Source organism: Electrophorus electricus, chromosome 5 (genome assembly GCF_041902795.1).
Source record: "Electrophorus electricus isolate QZ-2024a chromosome 5, ASM4190279v1, whole genome shotgun sequence".
Classification (NCBI taxonomy): Eukaryota; Metazoa; Chordata; class Actinopteri; order Gymnotiformes; family Gymnotidae; genus Electrophorus; species Electrophorus electricus.
Genome location: NC_137501.1, coordinates 4,196,929 through 4,221,843, shown reverse-complemented (window position 1 = coordinate 4,221,843; position 24,915 = coordinate 4,196,929). Strand labels below are relative to the sequence as shown.

At 45.0% G+C, this 24,915-nt stretch overlaps 1 protein-coding gene across 4 annotated transcripts in view; it reads left to right on the top strand.

The window, feature by feature from the left end:
- ap1b1 (adaptor related protein complex 1 subunit beta 1) overlaps positions 1-24,915 on the top strand; it is a 30,068-nt gene that overhangs the window by 2,199 nt on the left and 2,954 nt on the right. For 2 of the 4 annotated variants that reach the window (XM_035529802.2, XM_035529803.2), the window contains exons 2-22: positions 2,736-2,794; positions 4,650-4,755; positions 5,196-5,331; positions 5,800-6,045; positions 6,373-6,563; positions 7,419-7,640; positions 8,795-8,915; positions 9,378-9,473; positions 10,041-10,156; positions 10,753-10,918; positions 11,539-11,637; positions 12,131-12,390; positions 12,735-12,936; positions 13,430-13,450; positions 14,572-14,601; positions 14,931-15,074; positions 15,640-15,785; positions 17,118-17,247; positions 20,569-20,653; positions 21,675-21,761; positions 23,517-23,671. In XM_035529802.2, coding sequence (XP_035385695.1) covers positions 2,758-2,794; positions 4,650-4,755; positions 5,196-5,331; positions 5,800-6,045; positions 6,373-6,563; positions 7,419-7,640; positions 8,795-8,915; positions 9,378-9,473; positions 10,041-10,156; positions 10,753-10,918; positions 11,539-11,637; positions 12,131-12,390; positions 12,735-12,936; positions 13,430-13,450; positions 14,572-14,601; positions 14,931-15,074; positions 15,640-15,785; positions 17,118-17,247; positions 20,569-20,653; positions 21,675-21,761; positions 23,517-23,671 — 2,796 coding nt within the window. In that variant the 5' untranslated portion in view covers positions 2,736-2,757. Of the gene's footprint in view, positions 1-2,735; positions 2,795-4,649; positions 4,756-5,195; positions 5,332-5,799; positions 6,046-6,372; positions 6,564-7,418; positions 7,641-8,794; positions 8,916-9,377; positions 9,474-10,040; positions 10,157-10,752; positions 10,919-11,538; positions 11,638-12,130; positions 12,391-12,734; positions 12,937-13,429; positions 13,451-14,571; positions 14,602-14,930; positions 15,075-15,639; positions 15,786-17,117; positions 17,248-20,094; positions 20,256-20,568; positions 20,654-21,674; positions 21,762-23,516; positions 23,672-24,915 lie in introns of those variants that run through there. The other 2 variants (XR_014123980.1, XM_035529804.2) reach the window with 2 other exon arrangements.

The window sequence follows — 24,915 nt, the reverse complement described above, 5'->3', positions numbered from 1 at the left end:
TGCAGGAATAAAGGAAGAAGCAAACGAGTCTCTAATTGAAAAGTGTAACTGAACAAAAACTAAACTGAACATAAAGGTGCACTAATCAGAACTAAGGAAAGCCAGTGTAACAGTATTACATTAGTATTAATGACCGACAAACAAACAGTCACACAAACAGAAAGGGCTTTAAATGGAATGAACATAACAACCACCTGTTGTTGGGGGGGCACTGTCACAAACACTACACACAAACAGCAGTAAAGTGAAAAAACAAACAAACAAAAAAACAGTAAATTCAGCAGAAGAATGTTTCGGTAGCAGAGAAAATTTGCCCATTTGATATTTTCTCGGAGACTTGCCTCCAGCTTTTGGAGCCTTGTTTTTCCAAAGCAAGACATTAAACAGTAATGGGACTCCATTTTTTGACACAAAGAATAGCGCTTTGCATGACACAAGCAGAATTTTCTAGCACTCTGGGTTTATTGCCAAACTGGCTGGAATTTGGTCAAGATTTTGGATACAGTGTGACTTGCAACAAATGTCTAAGACCACTGGACTTGCACAGTGCAAGCTTGAAAACTTACTGGCGGTTAAATACTAGAAAAGGCTTTCAGTGATATTGCTTATTTTTTTAGGAGGAACAGGTCTGTATGAAGCCAGTTCCCAGTCCTGCTTTGAGATAAGTGTATAGTAAGAAATTGCTGGGTGCATGTGTTTGTGCATCTGTGTGCTGTGAGTATCTGGACCAGTCTCAGACTGTTTAGATGAATCACAACATTCACATGATCCAACAAATATAGATATTATAAATATTTTTGTTCAAAAATAATGCTGACCAGTCTTTAACGTGTCACATTAAGGTTATGATTTACTGTATCATAAGGCAGTGTGGCACATCGCAGTAAGGGTTCAGAAGTATGATTTAGTATGTTTTAAAGCAGGATGGTGTGTTGTGTGCTGTGCAGTTGAAGGGTTCACAATGTTATCTCTTAAGAAAAGTGTTTGTGCTGAGAGCTGCTATCTGTAGTCTCAGCATGAGAGAACACACCCACCCACCCCGTGCTAACTGTGTTGTATCAGGCAAGGTTTAGTCCTTTCTCTCCTTCAAAAACGTCTACTCTGGAGGTGTGTCACGCATGCGCATCTAGAGTGGCTGCTAAGACTGTGAGGGCAAAACGGAAGAACAAGATGTGGATTTTTCCTTTTGGAGCACTCTTCCACTAGGTAGTAAACGAATATATCAAACTGATGAAAACAATGACGGACTCATCTGAATGGGGGGGGGGGCAGCAGCAGACTAGTAAAGGAATTATCAGTTGCTGATGGTGAACATTATTGCATGAAACCCAAATTGATTTTTTTTTCACTTCATATCACTTCATGTTTTATTGTTTGAAATATTAAGCACTGTAAAGGATGTTATTGCTCCAGCTTACATTTAGCACCTTTGTCCACCGTTATTATTAGGGGCTAAAGAGGAAACTGCACGATCATGTTGATTTCTGGGCAGATTCCTCTACTACTGGTGTAAGGGTTTCCCGATGTGGAAACAGCGAGGCAGAATGGCCAAGGGAGTGGGAACGTGGTCCTGAAACGCAGAGCATGCAGTTTGAAGGACCTCTGCGTTCTGAAGGTGAAGGATCAGAGCGAGGGTCGGCATAACAGGAAGCGGAGAGCACCGTGTGCTGCAGACCTGGCAATGCGGAGAGGCGGAGCACTGCGTGGAGACAAGGGCGGAATGCTGGGATAACCCTGCTGACTCAGGAATAAAGGCCTCAGCTTTGGTTTTCAGTGATCTTAAGTAAACGGTAGGGACAAGGGTTAAAGTGACAGGGAGGACTTCCTTAAGTTTTCATGAATCCACTTTTCTGGAGTTTCCTGTTGCCATTTTGCATTGTATCCAGTTTAAAAGAGGTTGTTATGTTGACATGGTCTCTGTGTATTGTTGTACCATTGCTTCACAGTCATCTTTTTTCAAAATGCCGTGTCAAATGTATTTCCGTGTATTACTGTATGTTAGCATTATAGCATAATATTAATCAGTTTTTAATTTAAAATGTCTTATTTTATCTAAAATATAGGCTTATGTACTTTTACTATAACAAGCCATTCTCAACTCCCAGTTTGAAAACCGTGACCTCCAGGTATCTGTGAAAATCACTACATGGTTATAAAGCTGGCAAATATATGACTGGCTAAAGTCTGTTTGCAGTTGTTTTTGTCCTTAATTACGTGATCTCAAACGTGCCATTATGGATATAGGCCCAGTATTGGTGGATATAGGCCCAGTATTGGTGGGTGTTCTGACTCTCTTTAGTGAGTCGTGTCAGTGGACTCAGCTCTCCAAGGAGTGCCAGGAGTTAATTTAGGCTATGGGCAGTGAGTGGTGTTTGGTGGTTTATTTTTGATTTTCAGTAAACGTCCAGTTAATAGCATAATACCTTGAAGTGTTTATTTTAAACTTGGATTATTTTTTGTCCTACTTTTTCCCCTTCTGGGGGTCACCACAGAGGATCAGGACCACATGTTTATTCTGGCATAGATTTTACGCCAGGTACACTGCTGGGGTGAGCAGCGGGTTAGGGGCCTTGCTCAAGGCCCCTCAGTAGCAAATGGGTGACTGCTACTTGAACTGCCCCCCCACCTTCCGATTTTTGTGGGATGTAGTTTTAAAGAAGGCTGTAATTGAAGAAAGTAGATGTGAGAGAATATTAGATCTTTATTTCACTTTTCTGTGGGTTTTTTCTTTACAGGATAATAGTCTCAGGATCGAAGATGACGGACTCTAAATATTTCACCACTACAAAGAAAGGTGAGTTATCTTTCCTTTTGGTGTGTGTGTGTGTGTGTGTGTTCTCTTGCTTGTTGGAACTATGCATTGTTTTTCTTATTCTGTTCTATAAATTATGTAATTCCCTCAGACATCTTAAATCTCATACAAAAGGAGAAACTATACTGCTACATACAAATGTAATCAAGGACTTTAAAAAAAAAAAAAAAAAAAAAAAAAAAAAAAAAAAAAAAGGAAGCAATTCCCAGCATGTCGGGTCCACTCTGTGAGAGTGCCGAGCTCTGAGCAGTGTCGCTCCCGTCTCACCGGAGCAGAGTAATTCTGGGCTTTTACTGCACATTCAGATGCAGTATCATTAACTGTAATTAAGCAGAGACAGACAGGATGTGTAGGTCTTCGTGTGACCCATCAGGCTGCGTCTTGCTTAGCATGCCATCATAAATTATGTTTCTCTGGCCCAGTAAAACTGAATTGGACTGTAGGCCAAATTCATAAACCCTAACCACAGATTTATTGTGACAGTAACAGCAAACAGTGCCGTGGTTACAGGTGTTCCCATTTATAATTGTGTAATGCAGCTGTGTGTTACTGTTTTCAGGGTATTTGGTGCTATTGCATTGTGTCTTCGGTTGTATATGACTGTAGCGATTCATAATAGAACACCACTCTGCAGCCTCCAACAAAAAACGTCCCACTAAGAAGCTGACAGGGATTGGACGATCTTTTCTCTAACAATGTTTGGTCACGCATGCAGTTCATTAAACATGTACTCTTTTAGTTAGTTGACAAGTTTTTTTTAAAAGGCCCGTTTGTTTTTTTTTGACTGAGTTTAACAGCAAACCTTTGCGTAGTAGAAGTACACAAAGGTGATTTGCGTGAGCAGTAGCTCAGAATGCCAGGAAAGTTTGCTTTAAGAAATGCAAATTTAGGTGTAGGAGCGAAAGAAACTAAACAGATCCTGTCTGAGGAAAGATGCAGTTTTGCTGCTCTGCTGTGATTTTAGAAGATTTGAAGTCAACAACTCCGCTCAAGCGTGCAGATCCCGCCTCATTTACCTGTCAGTTTTAATTGGCTTTTACTTGGGGCACAGGTTAATTTAGCTTAGTGGTAAGTTGACACCAGCGTGCCAGTTATTGCTGCGGTAACTTGATGAATAGGAATTAATTACTACGTCACACATTTTGTGAGGTGTGGCACGGTTACCATCGAGTTGTATGAATCTAGCCCTGTGTGTTTGGGTGCATTATACTTAATGCAATAACACATGACCTGTGCTGTTTAAAACTGGATGTAGAGCTTCAGTGTGTAGTTCTGGCTCATTGGCGTGTGTTAGATCCTTGCCAGATCCCCGCGTGTCTGCACAGAAGCGTCCAAGAGGAGACAAACAAGTTATACTGTACATCTGTGAAATGCTGTGTAAGCCGTTTAACCCTTAACGTTGTGTAGACTCTGGATGTGGGTTTGTGTGTGAATCCTCTGGCTTTGGATGCCATGTTTTTGTGTTTCTTTGTTTTAGTTTCAGCGATAGTTGATGCCCCAAATCCTGTTTACCCCCAGTGCTCGGCAGAAGCTCTGAGGTCCAGAAAGCACTCGTTCCATGTTTACATTCACGGATGGGTGTCTCAAACTGAGCCTGATCATAACCCCACCACCCCACTCCACCTGGGAAGCGCACGGATCCGTGTGATATTGCTGTTGATGGCAGCCTCTTGTTTATTTAGAGTGTTTTCTCACAGATGTGAGGGGGTCCAATGTGCTCTGAGTTTCTGATCTCTCACACACACACAGCTGCTAAGGTGTAAACTAAATCTAAACGAAAGACCCGAGAGGAGCCTCCAGTGAAGTCGATTTGTGTGTGTGTCCGTCCTCTTCCCAGGAGAGATCTTTGAACTGAAGGCTGAGCTAAACAGTGATAAAAAAGAGAAGAAAAAGGAGGCAGTGAAGAAGGTCATTGCCTCCATGACAGTGGGCAAAGATGTCAGGTGAGTGAAGTGTCTTCTTCCTTTAGATGCATCTGTGGCTTCACGCAAGCCAGTAGACTGTTAGTGGCACTTAAGGCTGTGCACGTGCAGATTTGCGTCAGTCTTGCATGCTTAAGAAATGCATGTCATTTATTAGGGAATTAAGGCCATGCATTTCTCTCCCGTCTCTAATCTGTAACGAGCAGTTTTGAGAGGGTTTTGGTTTTTTTTGTTTGTTTGTTTTTTTGTTCAGAAGAAAATGTAATTGCATATTAGGAGCACATTTACTTAAAAATGACATTAAAATGTACATCCCCTCAGACATCGGGTGCAGTTTCGTTCTGTCTTTAAGGCTATAAATAGGTATACTTGTGTTTATACTTGTGTTGTGTTAACAGTGTAATCCCAGTCCACTGTAGTTATCTGGCATCATCTCAGTCCTCCATGTTGGCTCTGCACAGTGCCCTGTTTCCTGATGTCGTGAACTGCATGCAGACTGATAACCTGGAGCTGAAGAAACTGGTATACCTGTACCTCATGAACTACGCAAAGAGCCAGCCTGATATGGCCATCATGGCTGTCAACACCTTTGTCAAGGTAGGAATCCCTCACAGAGCTGAGGACACTGGGTGTTCTCTCTCTCTCTCTCTCTCTCTCTCTGTGTGTGTGTGGGTGTGTGTGGGTGTGTGTGGGTGGGTGTGTGGGGTCAGAATGAATGGGTTGTATTTTATTTATAGAGGTGCTGTACAGAACAGGAGGGTGGACCTCACCTTATTCACCAGCAATGCACCTGCTCATCTCAACCCTTACTTACAAGGCCTTTTAGACATGAAACTGAATTTTTACAAGTTGGTAACTGTAGTTAGTCTTTTTTAAATTTAATTTACAAAATAATCAGTTTCTTTGTGAAGGCTCAGTTTATATAAACTCTTTTATACAAAGTTTGTTAGGTGTTATGAAAGCGCCACAACAGAGTTTCTCCCAGGCTGGTCTGGTCTGGTGTGGTCCAGTTCAGACCAGTCCGTTCCAGCCTGGTTGAGTCCACTGTCGTTGTCTGCATGGCAGGACTGCGAGGACCCGAACCCCCTCATCCGTGCGCTGGCAGTGCGGACCATGGGCTGCATTCGCGTGGATAAAATCACAGAGTACCTGTGTGAGCCTCTCCGCAAATGTCTGAAGGATGAAGACCCGTATGTGAGGAAGACTGCAGCAGTGTGTGTGGCGAAACTCCACGACATCAACGCCCAGCTGGTGGAGGACCAGGGCTTTCTGGACACCCTCAAGGACCTGATATCTGACTCCAACCCCATGGTGAGGCTCTTTGACCTAGCCAGCCACACCTGCCTCTTTCATTTGGATTGGGGTGGAGGTGTGTGTGTGGGGGTGGGGGGGTGGGGGGGGGGGGTTGGGGTTGTGTCAATCTTGTGGTGTGTAATTTCATGCTACTGTGTCTAGACCTTTGTAGTGTTAAACTCTAAACCTACCTGTTTGTGCCTAGTGTTTCTCTTCAGTGCTTTTCTTTTAAGCTTTTATTTCTGATACACACTCAACAACCTCCTTTTCTTCTTCTGTCTCCCTCCCTCCCTCGTGTTTTTTTTTTTTTTTTGTTCCCCCCCCCCCCCTTTTTTGCTTTCCCAGGTGGTAGCCAATGCCGTAGCTGCTCTCTCCGAGATATCCGAGTCCCATCCCAACTGCAACCTGCTGGACCTGAACCCCCAGTCCATCAACAAGCTGCTCACGGCCCTGAACGAGTGCACAGAATGGGGCCAGATCTTCATCCTGGACTGCCTGGCCAATTACACACCCCGTGATGACCGCGAGTCGCAAAGGTTAGGGGTCAGATCCAGGTCACAGCTTTGACTCTGCCATCTATGGTGCACTCTGTTTAGGATACAGCCCGTGGTTGACGATTACCTGCCGCATGTGTTTTGGAAGCAGGAGTAGAAGCTAAAATGGAGACCTGCACTCACGTACAGCTCCTGAAATAAGGCCCCTTCTATCAGCTTTCTCCTTTAATGCTGTTTTGAATACTGCTGCACGATCTGTTTTGTTGGTCGTGTGCTGCCGTGTTCTGTACCACTGTGAGCGTTCTGACCAGTCTTCATTTCATTCCAGACTAAAAGTGTTCTGTAGGTGTGTTGAGACATGATATTTACATGCATCGAACAAATCTAACTAATTTTGGGCAGAATAATGCATTAACCATGTTGGACCTTACACCACTGTGCTGTCACTTTAACTGTCCACCAGTTTGTAGTATATTGTAAGGCACACTGTACTCTTATAATCAGAATAATTGTAATGAATATTTCTGTTAACAGCATGCAGGCATGGCCATCTCCACTCTTGGAGATGTCACCCTGCAGAGTTTTGTTCCAGTACACCTCCCCCTAATGTTCAGACACTTTAGAAGGCCTTTGTTAAAGAGATTGGGTGTGCTGGATTTAGATGGAAAACTAATCTGGTCACAGCGGTACATCTCCTGGGCCAGAGTCGGGTGTCCCTGTCCTAACACGGTCTGCTGGCCTCCGCGTTCCAAGTGTATGCTCACGTCGTGTGGTTCCCCTGCACTGTAGCTGCAAGGTCACCTGTGCAAGAGAACCACACAAGATCACAGTGGTCTCATGCGGCTCTCTTGCATGGTGACTGCGCTCATTGCGGTCTTGCGTGGTTCTTCTCTGCAGTATCTGTGAACGCGTGACCCCACGCCTCTCACACGCCAACTCGGCCGTGGTGCTGTCCGCTGTGAAGGTACTCATGAAGTTTATGGAGATGCTGCCCAAAGACCTGGACTACTATGGCACACTGCTGAAGAAGCTGGCCCCGCCCCTCGTCACGCTGCTCTCTGCTGAGCCCGAGCTGCAGTACGTGGCGCTGAGGAACATCAATCTCATCGTGCAGAAACGGTAAGTGGGTCACGGAGGTGCGGAGCTTCCAAGAATGCTGGAAAGGCGGGGTCACCACATGCATTATCCCTGGCCCACACCACTGCATATTAATAAATCTGACCGATGTCGAAAACATGACATCTCACGCATAATGACATTTTTCACCAATTTATTTATTTATTTATTTTTTACCTTGATCGTGGTTAGTCTTCCAAGTCCCCACAATACACGTGCCCTGAATGAAATGCAAACGCGCAAGAATCCCAATCAGTGATTCTAATTCTCAGAACCTCAGTGGAGTGTCTTGCGAACCACTACGTTGTGTTTTGTCTCAAACTATCGTGACTTCGTATCTAAACACACCTAGCGAATGAGTGTCATAAAACTACTTTCTTTGTCTATTTTGTTGGCTTTTACAGAACACATTTATACAGACATTCACGCTGTTTACACAACCAGGTGTTGTAAATATCAAAAATGTTAAACATTAATGACTTACGGGGTGGCCCCGACTGGACTGGGAGTAGATCGGAAGAGTAAAGATTGGGGTATAGACCCATCACACCATCTGGGAAGATGATCGTTTAAGATCACCCTGAAATTGGGAGACTCTGCGATTGTGGGGAAGAGCAGATCGGCCTTGAAATTCACCAGATTTTACACTACACTACAAGGAGTAGTGTAGTCATTAATGCGAATGTTGTTGACCAGTAAGTGAAAAGAGTTGCGTTGCCATTGATGGTGTTGATTGGTGGCTAAGGACTGTATTACCCTGCCAGTCACATTAACATTTGGTTCTACCGCAACTTATGTTAAATTGTACAGGGTTCCATAACTGTAATGGGTGACAGAGTTGCTGGATAAATATCCAGTGAGGGAAATGGTTCTTGGTCCTATATACTAACAGGAATAAAGATGAACTATAACTTTTTTTGCTTGCTTGCTTGCTTTTTGCAGTTTTGCAGCTGGTTTCATTAAAGTTGAGGTAAAGGTTAAGGCTGTCCAACAGTAGAGTCAGTTACTGGACAGCCTAAAGATGTTGCTTAAGTTATATATCTTGGCAACAAAAAAAAGAGTATTTGCAGTAGCTTCAGATGTTGGAATGGAAACATCCATTTTTTAATTCCCTAACTGACAGTTTCTTTGTCTGTCCTTCATGTTGGCATGTCCAGGCCTGAGATCCTGAAGCATGAGATGAAGGTTTTTTTTGTGAAGTATAATGACCCCATTTACGTCAAGCTGGAAAAACTGGACATCATGATCCGTCTGGCTTCCCAAGCCAACATCGCCCAGGTGACACACACACACACACACACACACACACACACACACACACACACACACACACACACACAGCACAACGCACAGCGTTTCAGATTTTCATTAGAGCGTCTCTAGCTGTGCCAGGTTGAACTCAGGGATGTTGCCACATCACCTCCTCAGACAGCTCAGCACTGCAGGCTTTAGAGTTGCCACTGTGCTAATTTAGTCTGACTCAGTCAGCCAATCAGAAGGCCCCGTACAAGCTGAGTCACTATGGCTCTGTAGTACCTAGGCCCCACAGGAGCGCCTGTGAACTGGGACTGCTCGCTGTATCAGACATTATTGCGATATTGGCCTTTGCAGTACAGATTTCACAGAAGGCTACTTTATGTAAATGAGCCCTGTATATAATAATCCCATTGTGGTGGTTGTCTCTGAAAGTGTGGTGATTTTTGGGGGTGGCTATAGTGGTGTCGTGTCGTGTTTGTCCAGGTGCTGGCTGAGCTGAAGGAGTATGCCACTGAGGTGGATGTGGATTTCGTCCGCAAGGCCGTCCGTGCTATTGGCCGCTGTGCCATCAAAGTGGAGGTGAGTTAGTGTTTATCAGTTCATGTGAAGGACAGGATTTAATTACAATACGGTGGCTGTGAAAACTCCTGTTACTCATGCATGAATTAACTAATTTCTCTCATGATGTAGAAGAGGCTTAATTGAGCTTGATAATTGGTAATCAAGCAACTGGGCTTCACCCCTCACACTGACAAATGGCAAATAATTAGACACCATTTGATTAATTCATCAATTATGTGTCAGTTGGCAATTAAAGTATTACTCTTGATTCCAAATGTGCACCAGGGACAGAATGGATGTAATAAATGACAGCACAACTCTAGTTATTTGGTCCATACTGGAGGAGAAATGAGTGATGTGTTTAAAATATATGTTTGAATCACTGATTTCTCTGCAGTGATCAATACTGCAGTGATCAATACTACTCAATATTCAGGAGAATTAGATATTGACTCATGAGCTGCATAAAAGAGATGGAAGAAGGATGAAAAAGGTTTATATTCAATTATCTTCCTCTTCTGCCTTTAATATTCTCTCTCTCTCTCTCTCACTCTGTCTGTCTGTCTGTCTGTTTGTGTCCCCCAGCAATCAGCCGAGCGCTGTGTCAGCACTCTGTTGGATCTCATTCAGACAAAGGTCAACTATGTGGTACAGGAAGCCATTGTGGTCATCAAGGACATTTTCCGCAAATACCCGAACAAGTACGTTCCCCCTGTGTGTACATAGTCGGGTCGGGGGTGGGACAGCTGCACAGGGCCCTAACAGACTCAGGCACAGGCTGGGACAGCTACACTACATGATGAATCGTACAGGGTGAATTTGTGTATTTAGGATACTTTTGCCTTTCTGTTTTGTTATACCGCTCACACCTCTAACCATGTCGTAACGTACACACCTCTAACCGTGTCGTACTGTATGGAATCAGACAGCTGACCCTCCAGCTTTCTGTGTTTCAGAGTGATTAATTCCAGGGCCTTTCATGGTCAGTGGTCTGTGCGCTGGACCGTGTGTTCTGAGGATTGTCTTGTGTTTTTGTTTTTGTTGTTGTTTTTTTTAACATGGAGACTTGCGCTTGCCATGAAGCACCCCCTGCTGGTGTGGATTAGCAGTTATCAGTTGTAGGAGCAGCAGGGAGTTTTTGTTCTCTTCATTACTTAACTTCTCATCTTCACTTATCTTCCTGTGCCCCGAGGCTCTGCAGACTGGCCAGTTTCATGCAGGAAAGAAAATACTAGCTTGGGCAACACACGTGAACCCTGCTAAAGAGTGTTTTGTTTGCGCGTGTGTGTGTCTCTAGGTATGAGAGCGTGATCGCCACCTTGTGTGAGAACCTGGACTCTCTGGATGAGCCAGAGGCCCGTGCAGCCATGATCTGGATCGTGGGCGAGTACGCAGAGAGGATCGACAATGCTGACGAACTTCTAGAGAGCTTCCTGGAGGGTTTCCATGATGAGAGCACACAGGTGTCTGAAACACACACACACACACATTTACAACATGTAGGTATACACACAGGTATAGCACATGCACACACAATGAGAACACACACACACCCACACCCCTAAAGGACAACACAGCAGAATACACAGGTACTACATAAACACACACAGAATACACCAGTATTGCATACACACACACATTTACATGATCATCTGTACAGCACCCACAGCTCCACACTGCAATTGCGCAGGCGTGACCCACATGCAGCAGGCGTTCAAGGACATGCGCGTTTAAGCTGATTACATTAGTCACCCGAAGAGCAAAGGAGAGAAATCGCAGTTGGTTTGCAATTATGATCGCACATAATCAGTCTGGTCTACAGTAGGAGGAGCCTCTCCAGATTCCGCACTCCCCCTTTCTCTCATAAACACTGCAGTGTGTGTGTGTGTGTGTGTGTGTGTGTGTGTGTGTGTGTGTGTGTGTGTGTGTGTGTGTGTGTGTGTGTGTGTGTGTGTGTGTGTGTGTGTGTGTGTGTGTGTGTGTGTGTGTGTGTGTGTGTGTGTGAGAAGGTTGAAATACTGTGTAAAACTGAGGTAAAAAGGCTCTGTTTTAGCGCTCACCTGCACTCACCCGTTTCCTACAGGTGCAGCTACAGCTGCTGACGGCCATAGTCAAGCTGTTCTTGAAGAAACCTACTGAGACCCAGGAGCTTGTTCAGCAGGTGCTCAGCCTGGCCACACAGGTGGGAGAACACACACACACACACACACACACACATGCATACATCAGAGACAGTTGCACATTTCTTCTTGGACCATTCAGTTGCTCAGTCAGTCATGTACAAGCAGGATTCCTGTATCACGCACCACAGTAGCAGACCTAACTCTTACCTTATACTGTGGCGTTTACATGTTGGTGATAGCCATGAACATGCACCATGTGTATCCTTTTGATAATCAGTCCTTGTCTCAGTCCTCCCTGGCAATATTAAAGCCAGAGGCTTGTCTGGCTGCCAGACTTCTGTCAGGGTGAAACCCTCCCCGTGGTTCTGGAGCCGCGGTCAGGGCCCTGGGAGCTGATGTGCTCTTACCTTGCGTGTGGCTCGCCCTCTACTACTATGCTGCCCGGCTCAGTCTCTAATCAGGCAGAGTGCTGCGCTAGAGGTCCAGCTCCTTGTCCACCTCCTTTGAGCTTTCACAGGGCTGGGCCAAATTACACACTTGTTTACATTCTAGGACTCCGACAACCCAGATCTGCGGGACCGCGGCTACATCTACTGGCGTCTGCTCTCCACTGACCCAGTGGCAGCTAAGGAGGTGGTGCTGGCGGAGAAGCCGCTGATCTCGGAGGAGACGGACCTGATCGAGCCCACCCTGCTGGAGGAGCTGATCTGCCACATCGGCTCGCTTGCCTCCGTCTACCACAAACCACCCAATGCCTTTGTGGAGGGTAGCCGTGGGGTCCAGCACAAACGCCTGCCTGCCCGCACGGCCTCGTGAGTGTGTGTCTCACACGCACGTGCACGCATACATGCGTGCACGTGCGCATGCATGCAGATGCATGCTTTAAGAGTGAGCAGTGGTTCTCAGTCTTAGTTCTCATCAGTTCCTGCTCACTGCACAGGTGTGTGTTTGCATGCTCTAACACACCTGACACACCTCCATAAGAATGTAATAATGATCTGATGAGCAGAATTCCACACGTTGAACTTCAAAAAAGGCTGTTCTGCCTAAATATTTTTTTTTCTGTAATTTATTCAATAAGAAGAATGACTAGTCTAACCTAAAACTTGCCATTTTTACTCTGTTATTTCTCTCTTGATCAATCTCTGTTCATCAGCGGTGAGAGTGCTGAAAGCCCAGATGCTGGCCAGTCGGTGGGAGGTGTCTCTGATGCTCCGCCCGCTGTCATTCCATCTCAGGGTGATCTCCTAGGTGACCTCCTGAACCTGGACCTGGCTCCGCCCTCTGCTAGTGTGCCCGTGGTTCCTGCCTCGATGCAGATGGGGGTAGACCTCTTAGGAGGGGGTCTGGACAGCCTGGTAGGTCTACACCGCCCCTCTGGTTCCCAGTACGTAACTCCATACTCACAGCGTCATCTAAAGTGGTGGCACCTCAAAGGATCAACAGAAACTAGAAAAATGGCTTTGAGGGAGATGACGGAGAGGGTTGTTTCAAAATCCCAGTAACCTCGACATTTCACAGGAAAGTGAGAGCAGAATTTCCTGTTTATCTCCTGAGTGTTGATCATGGATATGTTTTGCTTCAAAATACTCAGCTGACTTGGAAGCCTTTTAAAGTCTTACGTGGCTAATCCTAAGGAAGCCGTTTTGGCTCAGCCGTGCTTGTAAACACAGTGAAGCTGGACACTTCCAGCCCCGAGTCTCTGTTCGTCTTGGACAGCTGGTGCAGGGCTGGGCTTACCTGAGCGAACGTATGTCTCCTGTTTGACTTCACTCTCTTCTTTCACTCTTGTCTCCTTTTCTTAATTCTATTTATTTTATTTATTTATTTATATATCTGCTTCACGTGCAGATGGGAGATGAATCTGAAACGGTAATTAACAGGCAGCAAGTGCCATTGGCTCCACCCTATACCACTCCATTACGCCAGCAGGGGGCGAGGTGTAGCAGCTAGGGTACATTAGAAGGAGGCACTCCGAGGGCCCATACAGGCTCAGCACCACTACCGACTCTCATCCAGCTATAGCGTTTGGTTTTCTGCCTGTGTGATTGCCAGTGCTATTTAGCACAGACCTGAAATATTCATGCTCACTCTTGTAGTGAGTATTCCTTACAGGGAATAATGTCTGTTTGGCGCAGATATGTGTGCGTACACATACACAGAGAAAAAAACAAACAAACAAAAAAACAGATTTCAGTGGAGATAGAGATCATGCATGTTCAGGAAAATGTGGTACCCCAGACAGGTGTGTTTGTGATCGCAGAGCTTGCATTTCATATCAAGCATTTAATCAGCTTGTGGGCATGTTGGTCACATGACTGTTCTGTGTTTATTTTTTTGGATTCTGCATGTTTCTCCTCACTCCACGCCATCACTCTTCTGCATCACTCGCTCATATCCTGCCCTCATGAGTCATGCTCCCCCTACAGGACAGAGGTGGTGTCTACCTAGTTATCCTACAAATATAGGGAAGAAAAGGCCCGTTTCCTGCACTCTGCGCCAATTAATGGATCTAGCTGACCTAAAAGCAGATCCCCACGCATAGTCCTGACCTTGTCCTTTAGACTGTGAGTGAGGAACTTATCTCAGATCAGTGTTTTGCTGTTTGGGTGTGTTTTTAGAGAGAATCCCTCTTCCCTGTGCACGGTCATAGTGTTTCACGTCAAGGTAATGCCCTCTGAGTAGAGCATTTACTTGTAAATGACTTGTTGATGTCGTTTTATCAGATGATGCAGTGTTGGACCCAAATTTTGAGGTTCAGTGTGGGAAGAACACCTTACTAGGTGTGCTGTTTTGGTGTTAATTTGTCCTTGTCATTGGGTACATCAAGGGAGCCACAGTGAGCGTGTCGGCGCGTAATTCTTGCTCTTTTAAAGGCCACCATGTCACTGCTTCATTCATATGTCCTGTCCGTTCCGATACCCCACATTGCCCATCATCTGCCCCACTGCGTGCACTCTCTAACCCCTGTGTCTCTCTCTGTGCCCCTCCAGCTCAGTGGAGACATCGGAGGAAGCCCTGCGGTGAGTTGTGGGTTGGGCTTCTAACACACACATGGGTGATGTCAGGGTTAACGAGGTGTGTGTGTCTTCTTCAGCCAGCTACTGGGGAGGAATTCAAACCTAATTACATGAATTAAGTGTGCACTTTTCTTTTTCATTTCCCATTTCACTCAGATGTGGTGGGGAGACCAGTCAAAGGGCTTGAGTAAAATAATGACCTATAAAAGCGAGAAGTTTTCCATGCCTGTGGGACGTGGTTTCACTGGTACCCGTCTGCCGCCTGCGGTCTCAATCCTGTAGCTGTTAAAAGGCTGATGAATGTGTTTAATTTCGTCTCCCTTTGTCCACAGATTGCCGTGGGTCTGGCCGGTGGCACAGGGGGTATGCCTGCAGGTCTTGGCGGTACCCCTGCCATGGGAGGTGGTTTGGGCGACCTCTTTGATCTTGGTGGAGGCGTAGGCATGGCAACCGGATCCTACGTCCCGCCCAAAGCAGTGAGTTTTTATCCTCGCCACGCTGTAGGGCTGCTCAACGCTGATACAGCCATGACCACCTCATCTGTCAGAGCTCAGGGAAAGTTGGCGTGGGTGTGTCTTAAACTCTCCACCAACATTATTATCTGGACCAGACGTGTATGTGAATGTTCGAGCCAGGTGTATTGGATCGGGGTTGGGGTCAGATGAGTTAGGTGGGGGTTTGGGCAGCTCTGGTTAATACTGCCAGTCAGGAAACTTCTTGTATCTTAGATGTGCACACAGCGCAGTGGGTAGGCTAAGAGGTGTGTGTGTGTGTGTGTGTGTGTGTGTGTGTGTGTGTGTGTGTGTGTGTGTGTGTGTGTGTGTGTGTGTGTGTGTGTGTGTGTGTGTGTGTGTGTGTGTGTGTGTGTGTGGAAGGCAGGATTTTGGAGGAAGGTTTGCCTGGAGAATGTGGGGGGTTGATGAGAGAGAGTGGACTCCTTCAGTCTGGCAGATTATGGCAGCTTTATACTATAGTTATGCAGACTTTTCTCTTTTTCCATGAGAGATGAGTTTCTCTCAGTAACTCTGTGTGTGTTTTCAGGTGTGGTTACCAGCGATGAAAGCTAAAGGATTGGAGATCTCTGGAACGTTTGCCAGGAGAGGTGGTGGCATCCACATGGACCTATCCCTCACCAACAATGCCATGAGCATCATGACCGACTTCGCCATTCAGTTCAACCGCAACAGGTGAGAGTGCCTGCGACACAGTTCCCCATACAACACTACACTGCACCTGTAAACATGGACTGCCATATTTGAGTTTTTACAATGGAAGTGCACACCTGTGGAGCTCAGGAATTCCATCAGTCGTGTGTGTGTGTGTGTGTGTGTGTGTGTGTGTGTGTGTGTGTGTGTGTGGGAGCAGTGAGATCTGAAATCTACAGTTCAGGGTGTCCTTTCCTCAGCAGATACTGAGTCATTATATTACACTTCATTTTAGAGTTTTATGATGCATTAGCCTGATGTTAGTAATCATGTATTGAAAAGCCACATACACATTATACTCTTAACGGCTGAACTAAGGCTGAGTTTCTTACTCTTGCTGTCAGGCTGTAACTTCCTCCAGCTGAATGATCATGTGATGTTTCTCTCTCACACCCCAGTTTGTGATGAGGGATCATAATCGAGCCTCATCACTCTGTTGTAGTGGTCTGTCAGTGCGAGGAAGTGCAAACGTGCATCCTAGTGAAGCGTTGGCCATGCCCCAGTCCATCGATCGGTTGTGTTTTTGTTTGAGATGAGACATTTCAGAACACCTTGTCTGTGGCTCTGTGGCCCAGCCTAGCTAAATCTGAGCATTTTTAGACACTTGTGAAAAGACATGGTGTTTCATCATCCTTAGATGATGTTTGGCAAGTGATGCAGGGTTTGGTGAGGAAGGCAACAGCTCAGTGGTAGCTCAGTGGTTAAGGTACTAGACTAGTAATCAGCATCAGCTAAATGCCATAAATGTCCGCTAAAAGCAAGGCAGGGTTTGGTGAGGGATGCAGTGTTGAGACAGGGTGTGTGATGTAGCGGAGATGGGGTTTGGTGAGGGAGGGACGTAGCATTGAGGTGGGGTTTGGTGAGGGAGGGACGTAGCATTGAGGCGGGGTTTGGTGAGGGAGGGACGTAGCATTGAGGCGGGGTTTGGTGAGGGAGGGACGTAGCATTTGAGGCGGGGTTTGGTGAGGGAGGGACGTAGCATTTGAGGCGGGGTTTGGTGAGGGAGGGACGTAGCATTTGAGGCGGGGCTTGGTGAGGGAGGGACGTAGCATTTGAGGCGGGGCTTGGTGAGCGAGGGACGTAGCATTTGAGGCGGGGCTTGGTGAGGGACACAGCGTTGATTCTGAGTAGCCTTGTCCACTGTCTTTAGTGTCCTCATTAGTGCCCATCTAGATGAAATCGCTTGGACTGCTTATGGATTTTTGTCTTTAGTGGATATGAACGTTCACTAAATTCTGATCTCTTTTTTTTTTTCTTTCCTTTCATCCTCGTGTGTGTCTGTGTGTGTGTGTGTGTGTGTCTGTGTGTGTGTAGTTTTGGGCTTGCCCCTGCTGGCCCTCTGCAGGTCCTCACTCCTCTTGCTCAGAATCAGACCATTGATGTGAGCCTGCCCCTTAACACCAATGGTCCTATTATGAAGATGGAACCTCTCAACAACCTACAGGTAACCTTCCTCAGTCTTCTTGCTCCCACAGCGGTGCTTAAACCCCATCATGACAGCAGAGTGCTGCACTGCAGTAAATGCGTAATGTTCCTATGGAAGATTTCTCCCGAGTGCTGCTGTTAGGAGCCTGTATTTTTGAGGCTGTATCTCTCTCTCTCTCTCTCTCTCTCTCTCTCTCTCTCTCTCTCTCTCTCTCTCCCCCCCCCCCCCAAAAAAAAGTAATGTGTGTGGGTGTGATATACCAGGCTGCATGACCGCTAAATGAGATTTTGTATTGGAAACTCACTAACCTCATCTCAGGATTACCATCTCCCTAACCCCTGGCACACCCCTCCCCTCTGCCCTCGGTGTATCTCTCTCATCCTGACTATCTGGCTTCATCTTGTTCTTTCATTCTCTGTCTCTCACTCTCTTGCACTCTCCCCCACTCTCCTCCATTGATCCACCCCAACAGTAAAGCTACAGTCACTCTGCATGTCCTCCACCTCATTACCCTCATCACACCAGTGAAGCTCCAATTTGAAGAGTTGCATGTGGAGAGCCTCTGATTGGCTGGAGTTGTACAGCTGTCTAGCCCGATATGGTCCATTATGCTGTTTACCCTCAGGGAGTTGCTTGTCGGCTAATGGAGAAGATTATGGCCTTCATAAAGCTCTGTCTTTTCATGTGTTGGAATATAGGTTATGTAGCCAACAGCTCATACTCTGCAGAGATGATTTAGGAGTGCACATCATATGAGTATCACAAACTTTAACATTTTCACTGGTTACTCAGCTGAAGTTTTATTGTTGTTCTTGCATATGAATGTTTTTAGTGCCTTAATTTCACCTTTTCTTTGATGTTCCTGGGTATTGTTTATTTTACAAATGTAATCAGACTCCCTTTAGGGGATGTGTTGAGGAGAGAGTTTCTAAATGCTTATTCCGGGGGAGTTGAAATTCAGTCCTGTGTACTGCTGAGACAGAGGCGGTGCGGTTGGTGCCGTGTGTTGGGGGGGGGGGGGTTGTGCGGTTGGTGCCGTGTGTTTGGGGCGGGGGGTGCACTTAGTGCTGTGTGTGATCTTTGGCTGCCTTCCCGTATGAATTATTCAGAACGAGCCCCTCCAGCTCGGTTGTGCGAGTTTGGCTTGTTGCCCTTCCTCCTGTGTGTCCAGATCGATGCTACACTCTCCGCTCTGCAACCTTTACAAAAGCTACATAACTTGCAGCGCTCGATATGAACTCGCCTGACAGAACTACACCACGAGAGCAGTGTGGAAAACAAACGCGTGTAGCTGTTACCACAGACGCTTCACTCTGAACTGAATCATTTTAGCACTTCTAAAGAGGTGCACACTGAATCAGGGAATGTTTGGAGTTCTTGGATCTGACTGTGTAATGCAGCATTAGCTACCAAATGAGAGGATCATTTATAGTTATACATACTGAGTCAGTATGAAGTTCTCCCCCTCCCCCATAATAACTCCTAAGTTATTGTCCTTTGGGTTTACTGGAGCACATAGAAAGTTACTGCATGCAACAGAGACTGAAATCAGGAACAAGTTGTAGTCGAGTTTTAAAAAAAAACTTTACCCATGTTGTGATTGTCTGCCTCTCTCTGAACATGCTCTGAACTTCACGCACTCATGTTTAGTGCTGTTCAGTGTTCTTGCATTCATGTTCAGTGCTCAGCCTGTGGAAACAGACTACACACACGGAAACAAAGCCAACAGAGAAAGGAGGGAAGAGAACAAAAAACGTGAGAGAGAAAAGGCATGAGTCAAAGGAAGAGAAGATTAAAGGCGTGAATTGTGCACGTGTCTGTGTGTGGGTGATTGTGCTTGCATTTGCCTGTGTGTGTGTGTGTGTGTGTCTTTGTGCTTGTGTTGAAACGGTGATGAAACGGTACACTGCATGTTTCTGTCTACGGTTCAATACACACGTGAGCCATGGTATTACCTGACATTTTCCTAGAACTTCCATAATCACCATATCACCCTACAGACTACATGCCTGTTGTACATTCACACCCTCAGAACAATTCTTATTAGACTTATAAGAATTCTTATTAGAATTTCTGTACGTCCTCAGCCTATCAGCGCTCTGTATGCAAATAACACTCTGGAGCCTACCAATGCTCTTTATGCAGAAATGTTTCTTTTTGGTTTATTTGTCATGTACATAGACATATACGGTATAACTCGCAGAGTGACGGAGTGCTCTGTCCAAACTGACGAAAAAAACAAAACAGGGTTATATAAGGGTTGTGTATATATACAACAGGGGTGTGTGGGGGGGTGTGTGGGGGTGTGTGTGGGGGTGTGTGTATATATATATATATATATATATATATATATATATATATATATATATATATATATATATATATATTACACACACACACATATTATATATATTGTGTGTGTGTGTATAAATAAAAATGAAGAGTAAAATACAGCTACAGAATTTGAAGAAGTCGCAGGTTAATTAGAAGCTAATCTGAACAGATGGATCTTAGCCCTCATTTGAAAAGTATCTAGATTCTTAAAAGCCCTCAGGTTAATAAGAGGGGAATTCAAAAACGGACGGCCAGAATAGAAACGGGCTGCTGGGCCTCTCTAGACAGCCGCCGTGCAGAACTAGTAAGGTACTGTTGGTAAATGTGAGGGCTCTTATGGGTGAAACATACCTAATAATTTCAGTGAGGTACAGTGGGGTGGTACCATGGAGGCCTTTGAAGGTCTTTGAGAGTATTTTAAACCAAATCAAGACAGGCAGAGGTAGCCAGTGCAGGTTTCTGAGAACAGGTAAAGCACACTCCCTCGTTTGTGTGCATATTTCTCACTGCAGCGTTTTGTACTCTCTGCAGGCTAGTGAGCCTCGCAGTAGACCAGACAAGTTGACGCTAAAATAAAGCTGGTCCCAGGATCAATCACTGAGGGACCCCACAAGACGAGGCGAGGTGCTGGGATGTGCAGCGTAATATTGATATAATAATATTACCACAGGGGCCATAGCTTGTGATTTAAGGTACTTGACTTGTAATTGGAAGGTTGCTGGTTCAAGCCCCACCACTGTGAAGTTGCCATAAATTTAATATTTAGGGCCACTCTGGTAGGACTGGTACCAGTTTAGAACAGCCAGAGTTGGTCAGCCCATTTTGTCACACAAGCCTTCCAGTTATCGTGTATGAACACACCCACAGTTCACTCAGCCCCCCCCCATGTCTGCTACTTAATAAATCTACAAAAAAAAAGTTATTCAGTCACATTTACCTGATTCTTCCAATCTGTTTCTTTCTCTCTCTCTCTTCCCCTCTCCTCTATCTCATGTCCCCTCTTAGGTGGCTGTGAAGAATAACATTGATGTGTTTTACTTCAGCTGCCAGTACCCCATCAGCTTGCTGTTTGTGGAGGATGGGAAGATGGGTGAGTGTGTGTGTGTGTGTGTGTGTGTGTGTGTGTGTGTGTGTGTGTAGTGTTAATGTGGTGCTGTAAACGAACATTAGGAACCTGGGTCCTGGTTTGTTTGCATTTTCTGTGTTTCAGAGAATAACAGCTGTCACTTCCATCACTTTGTATGAAAGCCAGATGGAAAAAACGACCAAAATAAGTTACTTTAGCTCATGTATAAATGATAAGTTTGACCATTCTTAACCAATAAATTTATACTAGCAAAATAGTAATCATGCTTAGAGATCATAATTTTCCTGTAGTTATTTTGTGAGTGAGGGTGTGTGTGGCCCCCTCCTGTAATTGTACCAAATAGCTATAATTTGGCCTCTGTAGAAACTGACTCAGTCTTTTAAATACAGACATATTCTCTTTTTCACTCTCAAGTCAAGATGGCTTTATGGAATCCCTGTGCAAAGTATAATGCCAAAGTACTAGAAGTTCAGTTTCACAAAATTATTGACATAATATTATAACAAAATATTTGGCAAAGAAGACTGTGTGCGCCTGTGCGCACCAGGTTTTTCTATTGTCTGTCTTTGGGCAGCGAGGTCTAGACTAATCTCACTCAGCCTGTACTTTGTTGGGGTCTGTCTCGGCTTTGTAGCTCTGACAGTAAGGAGATACTATGCCAATTCATGTTCTTAGTTTAGGTGATGACACTCTAATTTCCTTTAAGTTTTAGTTTTGAGGTCCCAGTGTTGCAGTTTCCTAGTCGCAAATGTTTTATGAACTGTTTTATGTGGTTGGGTTCTGGTCTGTTTTAGTAGTTGTTACTGGGTTAATGAGGCTCAAAACCAGCTGACTAAGGGCACTCTTCAGGGTTAGCTTATTGGCTTTGTAGTTCTTTAAAATGCGTCTTTAAAGTTGGCCTTTTAAATGTGTCTAGAAATGTAGGGACCTTTTTTGGTAGTAGAAAGCAGGCAAATTCTGATTTTTAAAAAAAAAAATTTCCCTCCCTCTATGTCTGTCTGTCTGTCTGTCTCTGCCTGACCAGATCGGCAGGTGTTCTTGGCCACCTGGAAGGACATTCCCAGTGAGAACGAGACTCAGTATCAGATCAAAGACTTTCACCTCAATTCAGGTGAGAAGATATGTGGAAATGTGGCTGGATGGATGGATGGGCGGATGGCAGATAAGAGGGTGGATGGATGTGTGGCTTAATAAGAAAAATGGAGGTGGCAGAAAAATGAATGAAGAAGAGTAGGCAGACACTTAGCAGGCCGTTTCCATGCCGACACCATGTCCTAACCCTTGCCACATGTTCATTTGAAATAAACAGGAAGCATATTCATCTCACAGCCCTACCCCATTCAGGGCTGTATTTATTGCTGTAATGGGTCCTTGTGTTGTATTTCCTCTGTGATGTGAAATCACCTGACACTCAGGCCATTATATCAGTGCGCGGATGTTTTGATCTGCCCCTGGTTACACTCTGATGGGGTGACCCACTGACGGTCTGTGTGGACTTGCCTCTGTTTGAAGTCACTAATGGAGCAGGGTGGATTTTTCACACTTTTTCCATTCACCCCACAACAGCAGGGATGATTTTTTCATGCTAGAGTTTACCTTAAACTTAAAAACTTAAACATGTTTGAAATCAGCCATAAGTCCTATTCGGATGGAATTCAATTTACATGGTGTCCCAGAGTAATTTTATAAGTGCTACTCTGTGACAACTTCTGTTTTTGCGTTTTTGTTTGTTTGTTTTGGGGGTTTTTTTTTTCCCTCTTTCCTATTACAAATGTGTGTATATATAACCTAAACCAAAGGTTTACTATATTAAGGTAATCTGATTACTTTCCATAATTATTTTGAGGACGTATCAACCCATTAACTGCTGAAGCGTTTTGGAACACTAGTTCCCTATAGTACCAGGCAGTATGGCCCCCTAACTCCCACATACACCTGTGTTCAATCTGTGCAGTCTCATGAACAGATATATGTTTCCAGGCACCAACAGGAAGGGAATGAAGATGCAAAATACTCTCAGGACAGGAGTGCAGTGCATATGTTAACCTTTTAAATAACTACAAACTACATTCAATGCCGTTGCTGTGTAACAGTTGTCGTGGGAACCGTTCACTTAATTAGAATCGTTATAAAAGCAAAAAAATAGACACGTGGAGTAATTGACCCTCGTTAAGTTGTGATGTCATCCTAATGACGACTGCCATATATGTATAATGTATCATTTAACTTAGTTACCTGCCTTTAACCGTAATGAAATGCAGTTACCTGTTTGTGTGAACCTGTACTGTAACGCTGTTACATGTACTGTCACTACGCAACCCTGTCAATGGTTTACAGGGTCTGAAAGTAGACCAAATGAATCAGACGAGCCCCCGCTGGTTAGTTGAAGGGCAGTTATAATGGCAGCTATGGAAGTCAAGCATTTACACAGGCACAATGTTAGCTTTTAGTTTTCTGTAAATAATGACTAATTGTGTCAAGGCAGTTTATTAAATATTTGCAAAATGCCGATAAATTAATACTGTAAACAGTTTAATTATTATATTCCAGCTGTGGATTATGTACACTTAACATATCTATTGTTAAATACAAATAATTATCACACAAACTTCTGGGTTTCCACTATAAACCCATGCCTACTGTGGTAATTATATTTCAGTCTGGATGTGAGAGTTTTATCACTGAAGGGACATGCAAATAAATTATTAAACACGCCCCCCTGATAAACTGCTCCAGTCCATATAGGGGTCTCACACACGCGCGCGCACACACACACACACGTTCATGTCTATAGTTGTATGGCAGTGGTGATCTGCATCATAGTTAAAATCCTCTTCTGTGTGTGTGTTTGTTTCTCCTGATGTAGATGCTGCCAGTACCAAACTGCAGGGCAGTAACGTGTTCACAGTAGCCAAGCGGACAGTGGACGCCCAAGATCTGCTGTACCAGTCCATCAAACTGACCAATGGCATCTGGGCGCTGGCAGAACTACGAATACAGTCCATCACCCCCAACTATATGGTAAGGAGGCATGGAGCAGGGCAGGGCGGGGCAGAGGCAGGAGAGAGGGCGTGTGAGAACTGGTGTTGGGTAAGAGAGAGGCAGTGTTGGGAGAAAGCTGGTGAATGTGGGAGAAACTGCAGATTGGAAGCATTTGTGTGTGTGTGTGTGCGCGCACACGCGCGTTTGTGTGTGCAGGGTGGGTGTCTAAGGTGGGAGTGTGGCAGCATGAGGTGTGTGTGATGGGTACATTATGAAAGGAGATTCACATAGTAACTTGAGAGCTGTGTGAGAATGTGTGTGTGTGCGAGAACATGCATGTGTGGAGATGTCATGTTTCATGCTAGTAATAGGAAAATTAGTAAGAGAGGTTGCATTGTTTCTATAGTGACTAACTTCCAAATGTGCTGTTAAAATGAGAGCAGATATCTTTTCTCACACACAAGGCTCACAAAGGAACACAGTCCTTACTCTTCTTTAATCACTCCACTGGTTTAGCACAGATCCACTTCTGATGGAGACTCGCTTGCGCACGCGTGCCTCTCTGTCTCTGTCTGCCTCTCTCTGGGTACAATTTGCCATGTTGTATGATTGTGGCTTTCTTGAAGGCCTGGATCATTTTGTTGTTTTCCCATGATGTGCACTGCTAACCACATGGTACACCGACACCAAGAACCGTAAAATGCACTCTTACACGCGTGTGTGCGCGCGTGCATGTACGAGTGAGCATGTGCCAGCAGCTGTCACACTCTGCTGGTTTGTTCTCCATTGGTGCTCAGGGCAGTCTGTAAGCCTCTGCTGGCACTAATCATCCACATTGGCCCATGCTGTTCCCTACGCATTTGCCCTTTTGAAGTGCAGTTCCATAACTTCTGACTGTTTCACATCCCTGTGACAACCAGCTGACCGCCCATGGCATCCTTTACCCTTCCCCTGCCCCTTAAGGTGGGTGGGGTGGGCTTCCACAGCGTCCCAACAGCTTTAGTTCTACCAGCCACTCTGCTCATCTGACTTTTTTTTTTTTTTTTTTAGCTCCTCCCCTTTTCTTCTGTCATTCCTGTTTAGCTTTACGTCTTTATCCGTGTCCTATTCCAACTCCTGCTCTTTAGATCCCATCTGACCACAAGGTCTTTTTACTTGCTTGCTTTTTTTTTTTTTTTTTTTTTTTTCCGGTTATTTTTTAGTTTGTGGTGCTTCTATATTTGTTACAATACAGTTAGTGCAAAAAGAAAAAAAGTGTTCAATCGTCACATTACACATGGACA